The sequence below is a fragment of the Felis catus genome, chromosome A3 (genome assembly GCF_018350175.1).
Source record: "Felis catus isolate Fca126 chromosome A3, F.catus_Fca126_mat1.0, whole genome shotgun sequence".
In the NCBI taxonomy this organism is placed as follows: domain Eukaryota; kingdom Metazoa; phylum Chordata; class Mammalia; order Carnivora; family Felidae; genus Felis; species Felis catus.
This window is the reverse complement of record NC_058370.1, coordinates 101,157,239-101,180,603: the sequence shown is the minus strand read 5'-3', so window position 1 is coordinate 101,180,603 and position 23,365 is coordinate 101,157,239. Positions and strand designations below refer to the sequence as shown.

At 40.2% G+C, this 23,365-nt stretch overlaps 1 protein-coding gene across 8 annotated transcripts in view; it reads right to left on the bottom strand.

Annotated features, from left to right (window-relative positions):
- RMND5A (required for meiotic nuclear division 5 homolog A) overlaps positions 1–23,365 on the bottom strand; it is a 68,871-nt gene that overhangs the window by 12,995 nt on the left and 32,511 nt on the right. For 4 of the 8 annotated variants that reach the window (XM_045054532.1, XM_045054531.1, XM_045054530.1 and 1 more), the window contains exons 4-10: positions 19,685–19,723; positions 18,313–18,447; positions 16,412–16,512; positions 6,193–6,359; positions 5,369–5,534; positions 2,191–2,293; positions 116–270 (exon numbers count right to left, since the gene is read on the bottom strand). In XM_045054532.1, the coding sequence (XP_044910467.1) occupies positions 116–270; positions 2,191–2,293; positions 5,369–5,534; positions 6,193–6,359; positions 16,412–16,512; positions 18,313–18,447; positions 19,685–19,723 (866 nt within the window). The remainder of the gene's footprint in view (positions 1–115; positions 271–2,190; positions 2,294–5,368; positions 5,535–6,192; positions 6,360–16,411; positions 16,513–18,312; positions 18,448–19,684; positions 19,724–23,365) is intronic. The other 4 variants (XM_045054533.1, XM_023251859.2, XM_023251858.2 and 1 more) reach the window with 2 other exon arrangements.

Below are 23,365 nucleotides of genomic sequence, written 5' to 3'. Positions count from 1 at the left end.
AAAAGACTGACAAGAAAAGAAAAAGAAAAGAAAAGAAAAGAAAAAACATCAGATACCACCTTCCCACTAAGTTTCAAAAGAAAATTTTTTTACCAACATTTAAAAAATCACTTACTTGCTACCATTAAACATTTTATTCAGGGCATCTCTTGATATAATATGACCACAGACCAATTTCATGGGTGGATTGTTATCTGTTGTTTGCTGACGAAGAATGGGACAGGCAAATATAGAGTGATACCAGCACTTTTTACCAAGGTCCACTTCAATCTTCAAAAAACAGTAAAAAGGCTCAAGTTACGTCTCGGAAAACCATCTACATGTCAATATGCACTGGGAAGCAAAAACATTTATCAGTCTACTCATCCAAATGTATCTTTTTACAGCACTCTTACCTCAAAGACAGGCAGTCTTAGGGATTCAAGGCTTACTTCATAATTCTAATTAACCTTCAAGATTATTTATAACACTACTTTTCAAACTAAATTCTGATGTCTGAGGAGTCAAAGGCAGGCAATGCTCTAGATGTCGAACACTCCTGAAAATCTGTCAGAATAGATATACCCTAAGAGCAAAGCCCACCAGAAACCCTGTTTTGCAGCACACTCAGGTAGGTGGTAAAATTCAGTGTAATAATTCCTTTAAAGACAGAATAAACAAGGCTTACTTTTATGCAAGGTTCAGATCTGAGTTTCCCATGTTCTGTGTATAATGGTCCAGAGAAACTACCTGAAACAAGGACTTTAAGCTCAAGTTCAGCAAGACCTCTCACAATCTGTACATCAGAGCCATGGTAGGTGTACCAGTCAATTCTCTTCACAGGGAACAAAACAAACAGAAGCTATGAAATCACCTAGCACAATGGTTGGCACACGACAGCAGGCTCCACAAACGTCAGTTCTTTCTGTTTTCTTTCCTTCCAAAATGGTTATCAATATAAAGTCTATTACCCAGACTCTTTCAAGAATGTTGACCAAGTGTAACAGAACAATCCTGAGAAATAATGGCCCGATCATCACCTCCCATTGCTTTACACAGGTGTCAGGTGAATTCAGACTTCAGCGTGCTCTGTGCTCATACACAAATGTCAGAGATGCACATAGCACAGCTGGGAAGCTGCCAGATTCTTGCAGGCACCTTCCTCAGCAAAGCAAGTGCAGGCTCAAGTTCTTTTCACTTGTTCAAATAAGCAGCAGTCAAGGAGGGGTGCTGCCTGTGTCCTGACCACACTCAGACTGGGAATGCACCTGTGTCTTTAATCAAAACAGATCTCTGAGGAGGAGCTGGGGCAGCCAACCGACAGTTACCAGCTGGAAGGTGACTGTGGATAAACCTGTGCACAGGCGTGGCAGACAAAAAGCAAAAGCCAAATGCGTATTTAGCCTTTTAGGGTCCGTGACACAACCGTGACAGGCATGATAACTGCAGTCCAAGTTTTAGTGCTTACTGTCAAAGGTCACATACAATGGCCTTTGCCACTCCATGTCATAAATCCTATGGCAGCAAAGCTGGAGTCCCTACTATGTGTCCCATGTTATTCTAAGCATACCAATATTGTCTCTAGTCTTTAACAGCCCCAGAAAGGGAAGGAAGGTACCACAAACTACTGCTTAGAGAAGTAATAGGGTTGGCAAGTGACTAGAGGTGATGTTTAAAATCACGGCCAGGAGAGCAGTGGACACGCAGCACTGGAGGGCCGCTGAGGACTGCACGTGTACCAGGGACAACCTTTATTTTAGCAGCTCTGTGCTTATTTTCATTAAGCACAAACCCATGATTTCATAAATATCGATGCTTAACACAAAACTAAATTCAACCAGTTGACTCACCGCTCTTCTATTTTAAAAAAACGTAGTCCGAGTGGTTTCTCCAGGGCCCTGCAGAACACACTGCATGCCACAGTACAGACGCCACGCACACCTGTGATGTCTTCCTTCACTAGCTCTCTACGTCAAAATTGTATTCGTTTTTTTCTACGTCAAAATTAAAAACCAGAAACTCCAGCGCCTCCAAAATGTACTAGCTCCCCATTTCTATTGTTTTTAATCATGTCTACACATGACATACAAGAATCCTGGCTGAACGGCTACAACGTTCTCTCGTTAAAAGGCAAAACAGGCATTTTAAACTCTTAGCATCCATGTTCTTCTCATGGCAGGAAAAAACAGAACGGTAGAAAGTGGAACTCACAGGTAATTCATCTTTCTGGTTCCAAACTCCTGTGCACTGCCTCTGTTCTATCACGGCTTTGATATTAATTAACGCTGGCAGTGCCACACAACCTGCTGAGAAACTGGGAGAGAAGAGGAAATGTCAGTGCCAGGCCAGGTGTCAGACAGCTTGGTCCCAGGAAACATCAATCCCTCCAGACTCCATGTGCACAGGGTCCTGGCCATTGGACAGGGCACAGTGCCCTCTGCTTTGTTAAATCAGTGCCAAGAAAAAAAAAAAAAAAAAAAAAAACCTTCACATTTTACAAAACCACCAGATTCAATAGGCTCTGCTTATCAGTCATTAACGATATCCTGAAACAGTTTCTTGCTCAGCCTCCTTGTAGACCCTAGACCAGGATGCCCCTGTCCAGGGCAGAAGTGCTCATTTCTCAGACCCAGAAATGCTCACAGTCGTCTCTCAGCCGAGTCCCTCTTCAGGACTGCCCTCAGTTGAAGCAAGTCACCTGACCAGGGTCACATCTGATGACTGCTCTGGGTGAGGATACAGAAGCCCAGCTTGTCGCCCTAATTTGTTTGGAACAGCTTCACAGGCCCACCATGGCGCCAGAGCTCCTCAGGGATGTGCTGAGGCCTCTGATAAGACTACTCTGCAGTCCAACTTACCCTAATCCTGATGCTTTCATTCTGCCACGGGGGCTCATCCTAACAGACCTCCCTCGTGTCATCTCCACCATTTCACACTCTTCCCCCAGAGAACCTGACCTGCAGCCTGCTCATGCATTATATAACAAACTGCCTCAGTGTCTCCTATGCTCAGCTGGAACACCCCACGGAAAGCAGAAGGTACCTTGTTCACCTTTGTAGCTCATACAATGCCTGGCACATAGCAGGGATCTAAAACACTTGAGGCATTAAATAAATAGGAGAGCTAAAGAAGTTATTTTCTTAAACAGGTTCATTGACTTCTTGTTTTCAAGACCCACTTACATGCTTAGATATTAAGAATCTCAAAGGCATTTGTTTCTGTGGGTTATATTATTGTACTAGAAATTAAAACTGACACATTTAAAAAATATCAATTTGTTTAAAATAATAAATATATCACGTTATAAATAACATTCTTACCAAAAAACAAAACAAAAACTCCGTATTTTCCAATCCAAAAATTGTGACAAGACTGGCACTGTTTTACATTTTTACAAATCTCTTTATGCCTAGCTTTATAGAAGACAGATTCTTATATCTTCTGCTGCATTCAATTTATTGCAATGTGTTCTTTTGATTTAAATAAATGGGGGAAAAAATCTGGCTTTAAACAGATAGGCAGTAATTTAATTGCCTTTTCAGATAATTGTGATATTCCTTTAATGTCACACCAAAACTCAACAAGTAGTAGATTCTTAAAGGTTAGTTGCAGAGTGTAGTGAATCCTTGCCACTGAATTTTTTTGTTTCCTGCTACATTAAAATCCAATTGTCTGTCTCACACTGAGAATGAATCTTTTACTCATGCACGATTTTATAAGATCACAGTGAATTAAGATCTTCTAAGTGTTAACACATTTCATTACACAATCTCAAAAAAATCAAATTCATTAATATCACCAATCTCATCAGAAAAGTATTGGGAAGGGACCCTGGGCAGTTCAGTCAGTTAAGCATCTGACTTTGGCTCAACTCAGGTCATGATCTCACAGTTCATGAGTTCCAAATCTACACTGGGTGAGCTCAAGCCCCACTGCAGGAGCACTGTCAGCACAAAGCCTGTATGGGATTCTCTCTCTCTGCCCCTCACTCACCTCACCTGTGCACTCGCTTGCATGCTCTCTCTCAGATAAATAAGGGAAGGAAGGAAAAGAAGGAGGCAAGGAGAAAGAACAGTATTGGGAAGCTGCATGCCCACAGTGGCAGATACAAGTTTTCCAAAATTGCTATCTTAGCTTAAACTCATGAATTTAAAAGATACAAAAAGATATAGTCAGTTGCTTTCCTTGACATGACAGGCTCACTTCATACATGTGAAAAAACAGCTGCCAAAAACCGAAGTGTAATTAACTGTAGTGATTCTAATTTTTTTTTTAATGTTTATTTATTTTTGAGAGTGAGAGAGACAGAGCACAAGCAGGGGAGGGACAGAGAGAGAGGGAGACATAGAATCCTAAGCAGGTTCCAGGCTCTGAACCATCAGCACAGAGCCCGATGCAGGGCTTGAATCCACGAGCTGTGAGATTAGGAACTGAGCCAAAGTCAGACACTTAACCAACTGAGCCACCCAGGAGCCCCAGCTGTAGTGATTTTTTTCAAGTAAGAACTATTTCATGAAAAAAACAACTAGTGGAGGCACTTGGATGGCTCAGTTGGTTGAGCGTCCCGACTTTGGCTCAGCTCATGATCTCATGGTCCCGTGAGTTCAAGCCCCGCATCAGGCTCTGTGCTGACAGCTCAGAGCCTGGAGCCTGCTTCAGATTCTGTGTCTCCCTCTCTCTGACCCTCCCCCACTTGCACGCGCGCGCGTGCACGCACGCACACACACACACACACACACACACACTCTCTCTCTCTCTCAAAAATAGTTAAAAAAATTAAAAAACAACAACAACTAGTGTATTGGCTCATAAAAATCAAGCAACATACACAGGTGTTTTCTGAGACAAGAGGATACTTTGGCTTGAAGTTGAAGTGCTTTATGAGAACTTCCCACTTTGTCACACAGAATATTAAAAAGGTGTGTACTCAAAAGTGAAGATGTAATAAAACTAATAATTTTAAATGTTTTGTCAAGAGCAATCTTTTTTTTTTTTTTTTTTTTTTTTTTAAGAACAGTCTTAAGTAAAACTAGTGTGTCTTAAACTGGAAGTGTGTGGTGAAATATGATGTGTGGGGAATATGCCAAGTCCTTTAGGAGTCTGGGACCGCTCTGCTGATCTGCGAGCTAAGGCTCAAGCAGTTTAATACACCACTGTTGCTGCACCATCTGTGGAAATATCGGCACAGTGAAAAAGGCTCTGGGGGACCCCCAGAGGTTCACAGATGACACTGCTCTAAGACTGTTTCATCACCAATTGTGATGATCTCCTGAAATACCAACCGTACTCTTCTTCAGAAAGACAAACGTTCTCTTCAAAAGCGAGACAGGAAATTAAGAAAAACTAAAGCAAGCAGTGCATATTTCAATAGCAGGACCCATTTCCATACCTGACGCTGAGCGGGGACTCCACCGAGAGCCCCAGGAGGGCACAGGCGTCCCGAGTAAAAATGTCACAGATGTCAGCCCACTGGTTTGCATCAAGTAGGTGAACGTATGGTGAGTTCTCAATCCCTTGTCTCAGGTACACAAGGCTTCCCATCAAAACCTGAATGTCTAAACAAAACCAGTGACAATTTGGAGGTATGAATGAGCACTCCTGAAACAGGGGCTGACGTGGGGGTGGGAAGCTGAGAAAGGCAAAAATTCCCCCAACTGACATAGCCTAAGTTATTAACAATGTCTTTTAAAATTCTGGTCCTTAAGCTTGGTTTATCCCTTCACTGTAAATCAAAGAAACAGCATTGAGAGAAAGGGGAAGAAAAGGAAAACACTGAATACGAACTTCAAGTTACTTTACTCTTATACACAGCATAGTGTAACTACCATTATCTAGATGAGTAATGATAACGTCGTAAATGGGGCCACCAAACATTTCTGGCTGTAGAACTGGCCAGGACTCCCACACTGACATTAGGTGTCACTGCTGCCACTTTGGATACTTTGTGGTGGCATGCCTGCCTGCTCTTTCTCCTATCTCTTACATACAGAATCCCCAAAATGCAATGTCTCTTTCTGACTTTGAATCCAAGAGGCTTCAATGTTTTACTTTTGTTCTAGGTCCACTCAGCGATCTAATAATAATCTAAGCGATTAGCATCTACAATTATTTTAGTTCCTTAGCAAATTGGTATTAGATCTCCTTAAGATAAACCTAAATCCCAGTGGTGGCTATAGGTCTGCTCCAATTAAAAACATTTGACTCTAGACTCACCTTTTTGATGATTTAGGGCAAATGGCTGAAAATTTTTAGCATATTGTAATGCTTCTCGCTGATTTGTAGTTCCGCCCATTAACAAGCTAATAAAATACAGTCTGTGTAGTTTAAATTCCAAGGAACTGTTTTGGGCTATGAGCATTTCTCGGTTTGATACTGCCCATCTAAAGGAAAAGCAGAAAAGATTTTAACAGTAATTAAGAGCCGGCAAAGAGTGTCAAAAATTCTTTGAAACCTAACAACACACAAAAAAGGGTCTGGTCTGCCATCTTGTGGAAATCAGTGGTAACATCAATCCCTTGGCCCAGAGACTTTTGTAAAGAAAATAAACATAACTACACCCAAAGAGACACTTCAGCTAGTGAAAGTAAGATAAAAATAGTAAGTCAGATGACAATTAAATATTTAGTAAGGTTTTATACCAAGACAAGATGGACTCTGATGAGTCACAGGATATATTTGGAACTTGTACAAGGCCCACTTTGAAGCAGGTGTCAGCCATGAGATTCACTACTCAATTGCCCGTATCCACTACTCTTTTCCTGTTAAACTGGCATGGCATATTTATAAATGAATCATAAGATTCTGAAAGGGAACCATCTATTTTTAGACTTTTTGGGGGCACAAGATTTTGTGCTGCACACTTTGAGATTGAAAACAGCAAACAAGGTTATTTGTGCCTCAAGGTGTTTTCAGTCTAATCCGGCAGATAAAACTACATACATATCACATTTATATCACACCGTGCCATAATGATTTGTACAAACATACTGCTAACGAAGGAAAGAATATCCAATTCTGAAAGATCCAAAGTACAGGGACTCAGGACTCTCCAGTACACACAGTTGGGATAACCAATGTTGAGCTGGGTCTACCACTCCAGGTGGGCACTAGGCAGAAAAGTGTACCAACCAGCTGTTAAAATCAATTTTGCAATCAAATGGTAAGGAAGCATTACTTTATCTCTTTAAACAGATTAAGATGTAGGAGCCATATCATATTTTTCATCTGACTTTCAGTTGGACAAATATTCTAACCCATTTCACCAAGGACCAATGGAACGTGAACTGGGTATGATTATAAACCCGGAGCAGCTCTGCAAACTACAAAAGTAAAATGTTTCAGGTTCCTCATAATGATCAGTTAAATGGGATTAGACTTCACAGAACTCTACTGTTACAGGATCCTACCCTAAGGGTTCCACATGCACATGGGTATTCTAATCAACCTGTTGATGCATCCCCATCTTAGAGTCCAAACATGAAGTTTCTGTGACTTCAAAATCAAGGTTCTTGCTAAAAATATTTTAAAACTATATTCATCACTTAGACTTTGGCAATATTTACTTAAATTTAAGTAAGCTTTGAAAGCTTGCCTGGTCGCAACACCAAGTCTGAGATAAATCCTGCTGACACCAGCAACGTACTTTTGGCAGCGATCTTTCATGAATGCCCAACGCCAACTGTCAGTACCAAAAGTACTGAGTGTCTGGCAATATCTAGCTTGTCAGGGACCTTCATGATTTCCAGTTCCAAGGAGTACATTTATTTTTATTTTTATTCCAGTATAGTTAATATACAGTGTTGTATCAGTTTCAGGTACACAATCTAATGATTCCACATATGATTTTAAGCTCTGCAAACTATATATATATATATATATATATATATATATATATATATATATATATATGTAACCCATTTAACTTGGAGAGGTATTTAAATACTGGACAATGTAGTTCCTAATTTATCACTTATTTATACTCACTTTCAAATTTAGCTATAAACAAGGCTATAAAATAATCAGAAAAAAAGCTAACATTGCTAGTTCCTAAACCCCAGGCCCACCAAGAAATTTTCAGGAAAAGTAAATAGCTATTTCATTACAAAAAGGAGCTGGAGAAATGTGGGGAAAATGCAAACTCCAAATTCACAGAATACAAGTTGTCATGTATTTCTTAAATTACATTTCTTGACCTTCTGTCTTGAAACAATGTATTATCTTCACTTAACTTTTGAATATTATATTAAGCCTAAATCTCACAAAGCAAAGCATTAGATTAACCATTTCTAAGCTTCTCCCTTCCTGGCAAAATGTCATTTTCTACACTAAGGATCTCTGCTCTCAAACGTGTAAACATATGTAAGTAAGCATTAAGGTGAAAACCCTGCCTTATAGCACCTCTCCCTCATACCTCCAGGCACCCACATTTGTATTGTCCTGACCCCAATTCCTTGGCCACAGTTGACTGGCCAGGTAAACATGGGTTTTAAAGTCACACTCTTGTGGTGTCTCATATAAATGAATTCATCTATCCCTTATCTCCTTCATGATCACTTCATGATCCTGTATCTTTTGTGCTTGAAGTTCTTAATGATTGCCTTCCTTGACAATCAGAACATCTGCCTTAACTAATCTCTGGAATCTGGGTACAAATTTCACAGCAGCATTTTTATCTACACCAGCAGCCTCCCCAGAGAGCTAAACGTTAGCCAGTTAATGATGACTTCTGAATTGATGAAACCGTCTTTGGCAGTAAAGTTCTTCTTCAATCTCCTTATGATTACTGTTTTCTTTCAATACGGCCAACTGCCACATGGCCAAACTAACCTTTTAAAAAAAAAAAAAAATTGCAATCCAAAGTAGAAGTAAACATTCCTTTTAAACCATAAGCAGCTTTCCGTTCCTAGTGCAATTTAAATTAAAGAATGTCAAAGTGGCTCTACCTTGATTTTTCACATTCATAGTGCTTTTTTCAGTACGGCTTCTATCATGACTTTGTTCAGGCCTGCATCTCATCCTGGCTCCGCTCTGTCGATGGCATTTTCAACTTTTTTTTTTGTTTTTTAATGTTTATTTATTTTTGAGAGAGAGAGAGAATATGTGTGAGTAGGGGGCAGGGGGCAGTGGGGAGAGAGAGAGGGAGACACAGAATCCGAAGCAGGCTCCAGGCTCTGAACCATCAGCACAGAGCCTGATGTGGGGCTCAAACTCACGAACTGTGAGATCATGACTTGAACCAAAGTTGAACTCTTAACCGACTGAGACACCCAGGCGCCCCTCAACTCTTTCTAATCACGTGCAATTTCACTTCTAGCAATTCACCTTTGTTGACCAAGCTCCTCTTTCAAAAATCCATTTCTGTAATACGTTGCACGTGTTTATCTCTGGGGGATGAGGAGGCAAGACAACTACACGCTTGCTGAGGGGTAACGAATGTGCGGTGACCAATCACTGACAGACTTGGAAGACGTGATGTGGTTGGCTGTGATCAAGATGCACATCTGTTATTTATGTGGTGATTTGTTATTTATGTGGTGATTTGGGAGTAAGGTTTGTAGCTTATGCAATTACTTACAGTTTACACAGAACTCGAAGCAGGATCCAGGCTCTGAGCGGTCAGCACAGAGCCTGATGCAGGGCTCGAACTCACAACGGCAAGTCATGACCTGAGCTGCAGTCAGAAGGTTAACCAACTGAGCCACCGAGACACCCCAACTTTATAAAAGCCAAGAAGGCCCAGAGTGGCACAAAGGAGAAAGATGCAATGTTTGAAGAACTAATAAGCAAGTCCACATGTCTATGGCACAACTCTTTTTAAAGTAGGCTTCATGCCCAATGTGGGGCTTGAACTCACGACCCTGAGATCAAGAGCCGCACGCTCCACCAACTGAGCCAGCCAGGCGCCCTCACTACGGCACAACTCTTAAAGAAAGAAAATTAGATTAGTTTTCTTTTTCTCACCAAGATCCCTGCCCCTCCACTTTTCTTAAGCAGCACAGGGGTGGGTGTCGGCAGGAGCAAGAAGTGGTTGGCCAATAGGAGAAATTAGCGGTGTTTGTCATGTGGTGTGACAAATTAAAGGAGGAAAATAATGAGACTAGAATGGAGACAGAGGTTCAGGCCAAGAACCTGACATCTGAACCTAACACATTCAGATAACCTGATTTAGCAAACTTCATTACCATCAAGAGTGGTGTGTCCAAGTGAATGAAAGCTGGTCTAGATGGAAGACCTGTTTGCTTTGTGCAGTGAGAAGCCATGATCCTACCTCCCAGTGGAGGTGCTGGTTAATTTTTTGCAAACGAACAATCAAACAAAAAGTGAGTAGCTGAGAATAGAGCAGAAAAACTCAAGGGCCAGGCTCAATTGCCACATTTTCTACAACTTTCCTAAATAATCTCTGCAGCCACAGAACTCTTGATGTCCCTTGTATCTGAACCTCTCACATGGCTCATCTCACATTTGTAGGATAGTTTCTGGTCTTTTATAAGGCAGGGACTCTGTCTTGCTCATCTCGGCACACCCTGCCTACTCTGAATGAGGTATACTGATAAAGAATACAGGTTAGTAGAGTCAACTATGCGTGGACTTTAATCTTAGCTCTGCAGTGTGAATTTGGGCAACTGTTACTCAATTCTCTAAAATCTGTTTCCTTCCTGTAAAATGGGGGTACCTCAAAGGGTTGTGGGCATCGAACAAGGGGGCTAGTTAAAGCGCTGAGCACAGAGATGGGCACAAATAGATATTCAATAATAAGCAACTTAATTTGTATTTACTGAATGAATGAACTCTAATGGTTCTTCAAAGTCATTATTTTTAATAAGAAAATTATACTTAAAAGACAAGAATTATTTGGGCGCTTCCATGTAATACTCAGTGCTGCTTTGGTTTTTATAGTCTCAACTGTGTGGGAATATGATGATATCCATGTATCAGTTAATCCTCTTCAAAACATTCAAGTTTTTATAGCTAGAAGTTCACATTGAATATTCACTTGGGTATTTGCTTCTCTGAGCAGGAATAAGAGGTAGAAGACCATCAGAGCCTTAATTAACCTGGTAATAACCAAATCCAAAGCACAGGAAACTACAAAAGCACGAAACATAATTGGCCCCCAAAACTTAACCCACTGCCTATAAAGCAATACAAGACACATACAAAAAAATAGTTGAGATGTTAAGAAATAGAATGCTATTTTCTAGATAATGGCATTTCCAGCAGAAAACTTTTGATTTTTAATTTTTAAAAGAAAACAACTAGTACGATACACAACCAAAAAGCCAACTAAACATTCAATTGTAACTTCACTGTGATTTGTTAAAAAAAAATTCTGATCCCAAATCTCCTATGTGGATTATTGAGAGCACCATGAGCTTTAGAACTATTCCTAATTTAAAGAGACACTGTAGGGGCACCTGGGTGGCTCAGTCGGTTAAGTGTCTAACCTTGGCTCAGGTCATGATCTCACGGCTTGTGGGTTCGACCCCCACGTCAGGCTCTGTGCTGACAGCTCAGAGCCTGGAGCCTACTTTGGATTCTGTGTCTCCTGTTCTGTCCTCCCCCGCCCCCCAAAAATAAACATTTTAAAAAATTAAAAAAAAAGACACTGTAGACAACCCCCCCAAAAGGGCTAAAAGGCACCCAGTAAGGTCACTGATATCACAATTATCTCTGTTCACTGCCACTCCATTCCCTAATAAAGAGACCTTTTGTGCCTCTTCCATAAAAAGACCCCAAAACAATACTACTGACTTAGGTGACTAAGTTAGAAGCAACCCACTCCACACAATTATCCCACAAAGCATTAAGCATTAATTATCCTAACTGTCAGGCCTCTGAAAAGACTTGGCACATTGTTAGCTCCATATTTAGAATTTCCATGTTATTCCAAAAATAATTAAAACAAGATCCCACCTTCACAGTTAGCTGCTGTCCCCCAGGAACCTAACTGACAGCCTCATCTATTTACCTCACTCCTTTTATAATTTTGCCAATCTGGGTTGGTGTCTATTTCTGGTAATAATGAAAAATATCTCTTGCCAATTCCCACAGACACTCCACTATAACCTTTCAGAACATTTTTAAAAGGCTTACAAATATATTCTTTTTCTGTTCTCCTCTAGGGCTATATTCTTGGGCGGGGGGGGGGGGGATGGTGTACAAGCTTAAGTTCGGTGAAATGAATGACGTTTATTTACTCCACAGACGTGGACTTGGCTCAATGTTATTGGTGACCAAATCAAGTGCTTAAAAAATTCAGAGAATGGCAAAAATGACAAAAATCAAAGTTCAGCCAAAAAAAGGTTAAGAATCCTATAACGTTGCTTTAGAGACCAAAAAGAATAGCTTAACATTTCTTTTCTGAAATATTTGCAAATGGCAGTTTCTCAGATATGGACTGAGTTCATCACTGGAACTACTAACATTTTACTCATCTCAGACTGGTGTGAATCTTTGTCCTTCTTACATGCTATTTTAAAAAATAATACAGGGGCGCCTGGGTGGCTCGGTTAAGCATCCGACTTCAGCTCAGGTCATTATCTCCTGGTTTGTGAGTTCGAGCCCTGGGTCGGGTTCTGTGCTGACAGCTCAGAGCCTGGACCCTGCTTTGGATTCTGTGTCTCCCCCTTCTCTGCCCTTCCCATGCTCATGTTCTGTCTCTGTCTTGCAATAATAAATAAACGTTAAAAACAAAATTTGTTTTTAAATACAAACTATAGTGTTACGCATTTAATTTACTTCAAACAAAACAAAACAAAACAAAACAAACAACACGTACACTTTTAATTTGAGCCTCTCCATAATGCAGTGCCTGGTAAGAGTCCCAAAAGCAATGTGAGGCAAGTGGCCACCATGCTGGACGACACAGTTCTACCAATTAGCGATTTTTTTTAAATAAAGTTCTTAAATATGACATGCTTTTTATTTACTGCTAATAAATAAACCCACAAACCATGAAATCATGACCTGAGCCGAAGCCAGACACTCAGCCCACTGAGCCACCCAGGCGCACCTCAATTGGTTTCTTTTTAATAGAATAGCTCCGTCTCCACCAGACTTAGCGCATGGGCACAGTGAGTTAAAAATGTATCACTTAACTCACCTTTTCTGCCTTTTCAGAATTAAGAACCATCCTGAACAACAACAACAACAAAAAACCCAAAAAGAACAAAAATAAAAACAAAAAACTCAAGCTCTGGGAAAAAAAAAAAAATCCAACTTGGATTCCTTTTCTCCAATGGTATATCTATCAGAGCCTTCTTTCTTCTGTGGTTCTATGTGGCTATTAAAAAATGTCTGAGTCAGCAAGACTGCCCACCTACAGGAAGCCAAAACTAAAAACAAGAAAACAAATACCAGAAACTGCCTAATCATTGTCACCCTCATTGCCAGTGGTAGTCAAGGCTCTGTGATCAGGTACTTCAGCTTGCTGCCTTCATTTTCATTTTCTAAAAACTTTCTCCGCTTATAACTGGTGTTTTATTCACAGATACTACAATTTCTCTAAGTCTGGCAAACACTTCCTTCTCCTTAGATCCACTGTTCATACCACAAAGAAACTACAATGGTTAAGCTCATCATAATCTCTCTGTGGTTTTTATTTCTAGCCCCACCTAATCACTAGGCTTAGAGATGGAGTCCTTTCATTTTTCAACAGGCTGCCTCATACTGTTCATGGCCTGTCCAATCTAAAATTCTTCTGTGGTCTAAACTAACAGAATATTTTTCTCTCTTCTGTGAAAAATTCTTTTAATTTCTCTCTCTCTGTCTCCTTCTCATAACCATTCAGTTATTTTCTGTTCCCTCACAGTGTTCTACTGAGGCTTTGCAAACTCTTTTAAACTGCAAATTCTTCTAAACAAGTGCTGGGGGCCCCTGGGCCTACTCCTCGGTGTTGAAAAACCAGATTTCCAAGTCTGCAAGGTTGTAAGCCAGACCATAGACTGTGGCAAATCCAAGAAGGTGGTATTACTCTTTGAAACACCTTTAAGGCAGGCAACCTGAAGACAGGCTTCCCCTGAAGACAGCACTTAAAATGTCAGTAACTGGCTCATACCTATAACAACAGTTTCTGTTTCTCTAATATTTCTCCATCCCTTTATGTTAAGTTGCTATTACTCTCTTGTCGACACAAGTTACTTTTGGCTTGACCTCTATCTCCCCCATGAAGGAAGAGGTCTCACGTTTGCTCAAAGTTCTCCTTCTAACTATTCCATCGTTTACTGAAGTATGCCATACGCTTATGAAGTAAAGCACCATGCCAGGTGCCAAGAAGAACTTAAAAAATAGATAAGGCAATCTGGAGAAGAAAAACCCATATACAAAGTCAGAAATATAAGGGGGCAGGAACAAAAGAGTAGGCAGTGTCCTAACCAGCTCTGTGTATATAATTAGCTGTTGTTCTGCCACTTCTGCCATACCAACATTCTTTTCTTCCTTCTTTCCATTGTCTCTTATCATTTGCAACTGATAGCTAATGCTCTCCAAAGTTCCTTTCGAAATCATTGATACATATGATATGGTTATCAGTAAGAATCTTAGATTTTACAGAAAAAGCACAAAGTTAAAAGGGTGTTATCAATTTTCTTCACTCCAAAATGGAAACGCCTTGAGTACTTTGAGAGCTGAGGTGGTCTAAATACTCAGCACAGTCTGTGGCACATGGTAAGCACTCAACAAAAATTTGATGAAAAAAATCCTGAGAAATTAACGGATAAATGACTATCAGTTGAATAACCCAAATATTATTTCCAAATCGTTATGAAACAACTGGAAAACCCATACATTTCTATATTTAGGCTCCCTCACTCTTCTCTATAGATGTTTAATCATATGGGTAAAACATGAAAGTAGATGGGAGAGTGGCTATTTAAGAGTTATGACTGGTACTTGACAGAATTTAATCTCCCAGGTGTGTCAAAATCTAATATCTGCTAAAAAACAAAACCCAAAAAAACTGTAAAGGTAATGTATGCCATACACAGTGGTACAATTTGATGTCTATCTTTAAAGATACAGGACTTAGGGGCGCCTGGGTGGCTCAGTCGGTTGAGCATCCGACTTCGGCTCAGGTCATGATCTCGCGGTCTGTGGGTTCGAGCCCCGTGTCAGGCTCTGTGCTGACAGCTCAGAGCCTGGAGCCTGTTTCAGATTCTGTGTCTCCCTCTTTCTCTGACCCTCCCCTGTTCATGCTCTCGGTCTCAAAAATAAATAAATGTTAAAAAAAAAATTAAAAAAATAAATAAATAAAGATACAGGACCTACCTGCCTCATATTTATAATGTATACAGGAATTTATCATTTATAAATGTACACAGGAATCTATCTCTACATGTTCATCTGAGCTGGTTTCAAAACTTTGCAAATCTTTTAAGAACTGATAAATGATCAGAAACAGAAAACTAAATATGCAGAATTAAATAGGTTAGTGGAATTTTACAAAAAAAAAAAAAATCAAGAATCTCCCCACCTACTTTTTTTTCTGAAAACAATAATCTCAAATACTTCCAATTTTAAAATACCAGAATTCTATGCCTAGAACCCCATAACAGTATCACTGTTTCTATCATCCAGTTTCTTCCTTTTATTTTATGAGTTTTTGTTTTTTTTTTTTTTAAACCACCTGGTAATCCTCACATTAAAAAATTCTAGGACAGGGGTCAGCAAATTATGGCTAAGGTTCAAATATGGCTTGCTGCCCATTTTATATACCAGATGGCCAAGATGGTTTTGTGGGTTTTTTTGTTTTGTTTTTTTTTACATTTTTAAAGGGTTGTAAAATAAAGCAAAGAAGAATATGTGACAGAGACCTTATGTGGCTTGCAAAACTTAAAATATTTACTGTCTTGCCTTTGACAAAAAACCTTTCTTGATCCTGCTCTAGGGTATTACTTATCATAGCTTACTCAGTAATTTAAGATAATTCATATCAATGACAAGTTCACAGTGAATCATTACATTTTATAATGTAGTAATGAGCACAGAACTCCTTCATAACAATATCTGCAGTCTTCCTGCATACCACTTAGTTCCAATAGCCAATTAAGTTGTTTTTTTTAGAATGCTAGCACAGAACCCCGCACATTATGGAGGTTCAAATATCAAACTGAGACCACTTGAACAATAGTACTTCAGTTATAATGCTAGTCTAAAGCAGTAGAATAGCCTGGATACAGGAAACCCTTTTTCTCTTCTGGGAATTCAGATCAACTGATAAGAAGGCTCTAACCATTTTCTCATATTTGTCCATCCCCCATTCTCACTTTGCTAAAAGAAAGAAAATAATTCTTCCTCACTTTCTCTGAAGTCTACCCCAGGTGAGATATATAGAGGGTACAGATATATGTCAAAATCTCTAATGTGTTTTCTAATTAAGTTTCCTTACAGAGAGTTCTCCCCAAGTATTCAAAAGAAAACAAACATAGGAACTCACTCCAGAGCAGGTCTCAGAACTCTGACTTTTAATGCTTCTAAAATTCTATTTAACTCCACAAATGGTTCTTTCTGACTTGGGTCTACAGAAAGACCAGATTCCTGAAAAAACAGAAAGAACTTTTGTTAGCAGTAATCAGACAAAGAAATATATTAAAAGCATATTCTAAATTATAAAATATGAGGCAAGCCATTAAAAAATAATTTTTAACGTGTGTTTCTATGGTACAGACTGATGACTGAGTCCTACTAACATTCCTTCTTCTTTCCCAAAGTAGCAGAGCCCCCAGATTTTAGCCGAGTACATAACTGTATGGAATAAAGCTGTACTGCTGTACTCCATAACTGTATGGAGTATGACTTTGCGAGATGGAAGTTCTGGCCGGTGAAATACAAACATGTACTCTTTGCCCTTTCTTGGAATACCAAAAGGTGTACCTAGAGTTCTGGTTGCTATCCTGGACCATAAGGACAGGGGACACCTTAGTAACAGCAGAGCTACATGGAGGCTAGGTCCCCAAAAGCCTCATGGAGCATAGCTACTATACATGCTGTGGATGGCTTACTACTTCCTATTTCTGTGCAAGAGAAATATAATCCATTATTTTTAAGCCAGTGGTATTTTGGGTCTTTGTTACTTATAAATAAGCTTAATGCTAAAAGACACAATTCACTTTAGGAAATTTACATGGACACACACAAAATTCCCATAAAGGTACAGAGAAAGACTTGAATTATTGGCTTTCCGAATTATTTAAAATAGAAGGGGTGCCTGGCTGGCTAAGTCAGTAGAGCATGAAACTCTTGATCCTGGCGTAAGTTCAAGCCCCATGCTGGGTGTAGAGATTACTTAACAATAAAATCTTAAAAAAGAAAAAAGAAAAAAGAAAAAAGAAAAGGCTTAGATTAGAAGTCTAGCTTACACACTGACATTAAACTATTTAATTTTTATAGTCCTTCACTTTTCTAAACAGAAAATACAGTAACATATGGTGGACTAAAAGGGAGTTTGAAGACACATGAATTTGGGACTGAATCCTAGTTTCTTCACGAAGAACCCATATGGCCTTGGGCAAGCTAGTTCTCCAGACCTCGGGTTCCTTATCTGTAGAATGGAAGCAATTTCTACCTCACAGGATTGCAGTGAGGAATAAAGGCAGGGCTTGGCCTGTGGCTCTAAATACATGGCAGCTGCCATTATTACAACTAGGTAGAATGGATGAACTATTCTGAGATCCTTAAGCTCATATCTACTAGCAATAAAAGGCAAAGCTGCTCACTGAAGTAAATTTTAGCTTGAAACTTATTTGATAAACAAAATGCTGCAAGTTGGGCCAGATCAGCAGAACATACGTAAACTTCTTTATCCTCTTCTTCTCTGCTATACTACCTTCCCTAACAAAAGAGGAAATGGAGAAAGTAGTATCACTTTTGACCCCTTGGTTGATTACCTGGGACCGCTGTGATGAGGCAGGGATAAGGAAAAAAAACAACTCAAATAAGAAGTTCTAGAACATGGGGCATGTGGGTGGCTCAGTCAGTTAAGCATCTGCCTTCAGCTCAGGTCATGATCTCACAGTTCATGAGTTCCAGTCCCACACTGAACTCTACACTGACAGTGCAGAGCCTGCTTCGGATCCTCTGTATCCCTCTCTTTCAGCCCCTCCCCCTGCTCGCACTCTCATGCGCTCTCTCTCAAAAATAAAACCAAAAAAATTCTTCAAAAAAAAAAAAAAAGAAAAGAAAAGAAAAAAGGACTTCCTAGTAAAATGAGGTCGGCCCTGGTACTTAAAATATTAAAAATCTGTCTGTGGCCAAAAGAAAACTCAAAACTCCCCTGAGTTCCCTCATTTTGTATCATGTTCTCACCCACCGGCACACTGTTAGCAGGCACACCGTTACCTGGCAGAGCTCCTCAGCTACATCCAGCATCCCTTGTCGAAAGAAGTGCTCCACCATCACCTCATTGAGAAGCCTCTGACTGTCTGCCTGCCAGCAGCCATCTATTCCCACACTGCTAATGTCAGAATCAAAATTCTGAAAAAAAGAAAACAAATCATGAGTTGACTAGGATATACCATTTTATATGATCTTCACCCTACCTAACAGAAAGAGTACCCTTCGTTTCACTCAGATATCCACAGTAAGTACCCAATTCAAATTATCTGCAGCCTACCACAAGAAGTAGTTTTTCCACTGCTTTCCAAAACTTGTCACCCTCACTGATTATTGCTGGAAGAGTAAATGGGTACATTTTCAGAGGGGATTTGGGAAAATACATACATTTAGTCATTTCTGTGGATAAACTGATTTCTAGTGAATACAGCAATATTTTCAGGTATACAGTGCTAACTATACAAACATGTTCAATACAGCACTGTCTAACTGGAAAAGAGAGAAAACCCATACGTCCAACACAGGATTAAATAATCATGGCAAGGCCCAACAACTGCCGTGCCAAGGTAGGGGTTGGGGGGAGGGAAAATGGCCAAGTAATTAAGAGAGCAGACTCTGAGACTAATCTACCTGGGTTTGAATCCTCATTCTCTCTCTTACTAGCTGTGTGATCTTCGCCAAATTAGTCAAAGTCTTTGAGCCTCAGCTTCCTTAAGTGGAGAAAATAAAAGTACCTTCCTATTATGGGCTGAACTTCATCTTCTCAAAATTCCCACGTTGAAGTCCTAATTCTCAGTACCTCACTAAATTAAAATGAGGTCATTACAGTGAGCCCTAATCCAACAGGACTGGTATCCTTATAAAAAGAGGGAATTAGGACACAGACAGGTACAGAGGAAAAGCCATGTGTTATTAACTGAATATCTAGATGTCCCCATCTCCACCCCTCCCGAATTCCTACATTGAAGCCCCAACCACCAAGTAACTGTATTTAGAGACATCTGTGAGGAAGTGATAATAGTTAAATGATGCCACAAGGGTGGGGCCTTAATCTGATAGGGCTAGGGCTCTTATCAGACAACAGGAGAAACATCAGAGTGTTCTCTGTCTCTCTACCCTGTGAGGACAGTGTGAGAAGGCAATCATCTATAAGCCAGGAAGGAGGCTGTCTGCCCTCAATAGGAAACGAATTGGCCAGCAGCTTGATCGTAGACTTCCCAGTGCTCAGAACTGTGAGAAAAATAAATTTCTGTTGTTTAAATAACCTAGTCTATGGTATTTTGTTCTGGCAGTTCAAATGGACTAAGACACCATGTGAAGACACCGGGAGAAGATGGCTATCTACCAGCCACGAAGACCGGTCTCAGAAGAAACCAACCCTGCCAGCATCTTGATCTTGAACTTCCAATCTCCAGAGCTGTGGAAAAATAGAGGTCTGTTTAAGCCACCCAGTCTGTGGCATTTTGTTACAGCAGCCCTGGCAAATTAATACATTCCCTTATTGGTTAAATGAAATGGTAGTTGCTATTATTCTAGTATTACCATTCACAATGAAAAAGTGTGGTTCATTACTCTACATCTACTAACACAGAAAAATGCCCAGGACACCTTAAGGGGGAAAAAAGCAAGTTTTACAAAATTATGACCCCATTTTTGTTTAAAAAAAAAAGAAAGAAAGAAATTCTTGTAAAAGCTTAGGAAAAAGCCTGAAAGAATATACATTAAAGTTTTAGCAGAGATTATCACTGGAGATTACCACTCTCCACACAAAGAACAAATGTTCCTTTTATAAGAAAATAAAGGATTTTTTCAAAACACATGTTGAGTTCCAGTTCTGGGTAAGATCATGTAAACACATTCTACTCTATCCCACTGAATACAGTTATAAAATCAGGACAGAATGAATGCAGCAGCCATTTAAGGACATTAAAAAGTAACTACAAGGGCACTTGGGTGGCTCAGTCAGTTAGGCTTCCGACTTCAGCTCAGGTCATGATCTCACAGTTTGCGAGTTCAAGCCCCAGATCAGGCTCGCTGCTGTCAGCACAGAGCCTGCTTTGGATCATCTGTCCCTCACTCTCTCTGCCCCTCTCCTGCTTGTTCTCTCAATTAATTAATTAATTTTTAAAAAAGTAATTACATATGTTCCTCCACTTATGATTACATCCTGATAAACTCATAAGTTGAAAATAAGGTAAATTGAAAATGCATTTAATACACCTAAGTTACTAAACATCATAACTTGGCCTAGCCTATCTTAAAAATGCTTAGAATGCTTACATTAGCCTATGGTTGGGCAAAATCATGTAACACAAAGCCTATTTTATAATTAAGTATAGAATATCTCATGTAATTTACTGAATACTGTAATGCAGATCATACTGCAAAGTATCACTAGCCCAGGAAAAGATCAAAATTCAAAATTCCAAGTACAGTTTCTACTGAATGCCTATCACTTTCACACCATCATAAAGTCAAAAAATTTTAAGTCAAATCATCGCAAGTCAGGGACCATAACAGTAGTAAGTGGATTGAGAAGAGGGTCACAGAACTAGTAGTGAGTTTACTATTTTTCTCCCACCACTACCTCTCAGCCTGGATGCAATACAGCCAAAACACTGAACGAGGCACCCAGAATATGGACACAGAACTCCAGAAGAAGCCCTCTAGTTCTGGCATGAGAAACAGGAATGGGTTTCTCCTACTGTTCAGAAAGACAGGAAGGGAAATCACATGTTTTTCCCCTCCATTTTCTTGCAACTCTAGCTCAAGGCAGTCTGTAGGTGCACTAGTTTTTGACTGTTAATTTAAACCAATTTTATTATCTCACAGCTTGATAGATCAGAAGTCCAACAGGCTCCAGCAGTTTCTCTGTTCCAGGCCCCACGAAGCTGAAATCAAGGTGTCAGTGACCTAGGCTCTTGTTTTGAGAATATGGGACGAATCTGCTTCCAGATTCATTCAGGTTCTTGCAGAATGCAGTTCCATGCAGTTTTAAGACCAGGGTCCTTGTTTCCTAACTGGCATAGGGAGTGTTTTCAGCTTACAGAAGCCACTCACATTCCCTAGCTCATGGCCCCCTCTATCTTCAAAGCCAACAACAGAGGTGACATCCCTCACACTTCGAATTTCTTTCTACCAACCTCTACTGCCTTTAAGAACTCATGTGAATTATACCAGGCTCACCTAGATAATCTCCCTATTTTAAGGTCGACTGCTTAGTAACCTTAATTATACCTGTAAAGTCCCTTCACAGCGGTAACTAGATTAATGTCTGAATAACCAGGGGACAAGAATCTTGGGAGGATATCTTTAGAAATCTACCTCTACAGCGAGAAACCTAAAACTCTGGGGGGGGGGGGGGTCCTTTCTCTCTAATCAGAGGAGCTGTGGTCCCAAGAAGGAGGGGCAAAAACCTCTACTGCATCTGCTCTCTGTCCTTCTACCACCCACCCCCAGGTACAGGCATAATCTCTGTAAATGCACAGAGCAGGGTAAACAAAGCCCCAGCTTTCAGGCTGAATGACCAAAACAGCAGCCCCAGAGAACCATAAAGTCATAGGGAGATCCCAGAGAGGGAAGAATTAAACAACATGACCCTTTAAAGTTGTTTCTGAACCCTTAGGTTCACTCTCAAGTTTCACGTGCATGGGTCTGACCCTAAGGAATATGCCAGACTTTGAAAACTAAACTAGGGGACAGAACTAGATTCCAGGTCCCAGAATGGCTGTTGGTTGGCATACAAACAGGACACATTAAAATAGCTCAGACACTGAAATTACAACTCAGAGAAGACTGATCAGAACTTACAGCCTGAACCCAACCAGGTTGACTGTCTGCTAAAACAAAAACATTAACATTCTCCATAGAATTTACACAAGACCCAGAATCTCGTAACATAATATGGGTGACCCTTGAACAACATGGGTTTGAACTACAAAGATCCACTTATTTATTTTTTTTTTATTTTTATTTTTTTCAACGTTTATTTATTTTTGGGACAGAGAGAGACAGAGCATGAACGGGGGAGGGGCAGAGAGAGAGGGAGACACAGAATCGGAAGCAGGCTCCAGGCTCTGAGCCATCAGCCCAGAGCCTGACGCGGGGCTCGAACTCCCGGACCGCGAGATCGTGACCTGGCTGAAGTCGGACGCTTAACCGACTGCGCCACCCAAGCGCCCCAAGATCCACTCATATGTGAATTCTTTTTCTGATAAATACAGTAAGATAAATGTATGTTCTCTTCCTTATGATTTTCTCAGTAACATTTTCTTTTCTCTAGCTTACTTTACTGTAAGAATATAGTATATAACACATGCAACATACAAAATGTGTGTTAGGGCACCTGGGTGGCTCAGTCGGTTAAGCGTCCTACTTCGGCTCAGGACATGATCTCACAGTTTGTGGGTTCGAGCCCCGTGTCAGGTAGGCTCTGTGCTGACAGCTTGGAGCCTGGAGCCCACTTCAGATTCTGTGTCTCCCTCTCTCTCTCTGCCCCTCGCCTGCTTGCTCTCTCTCTCTCTCTCAAAAATAAAATAAAAACATTTTAAAAAATGTGTGTTAACTGTTTATGTTATCAGTATGGCTTCTGGTCACAGTAAGTTATCAGTTTCGGGGGAGTCAAAAGTTATATGCAGAATTTCAATTGTGCAGGATATTGTTCAAGGGTCAACTGTATTTAATTTTTTTTTTTTAATGTTTATTTATTTTTGAGACAGAGAGAGACAAAGCATGAACGGGGGAGGGTCAGAGAGAGGGACACACAGAATCTGAAACAGGCTCCAGGCTCTTAGCTGTCAGCACAGAGCCCGACGCGGGGCTCAAACTCACGGACCGCGAGATAATGACCTGGGCCGAAGTCGGCCGCTTAACCGACTGAGCCACCCAGGCGCCCCAAGGGTCAACTGTATTTAAAAATGTCCAGGACACAATTCAAAATTACTTGGCATACAAAGAACTAAGAAAATCTAAACTCACATGGGAATAAATGTTCAGCAGACGTCAATGCCAAGAGAACAAAGACACTGAAATCATCAAAGACTTTAGATATCAAGTTATA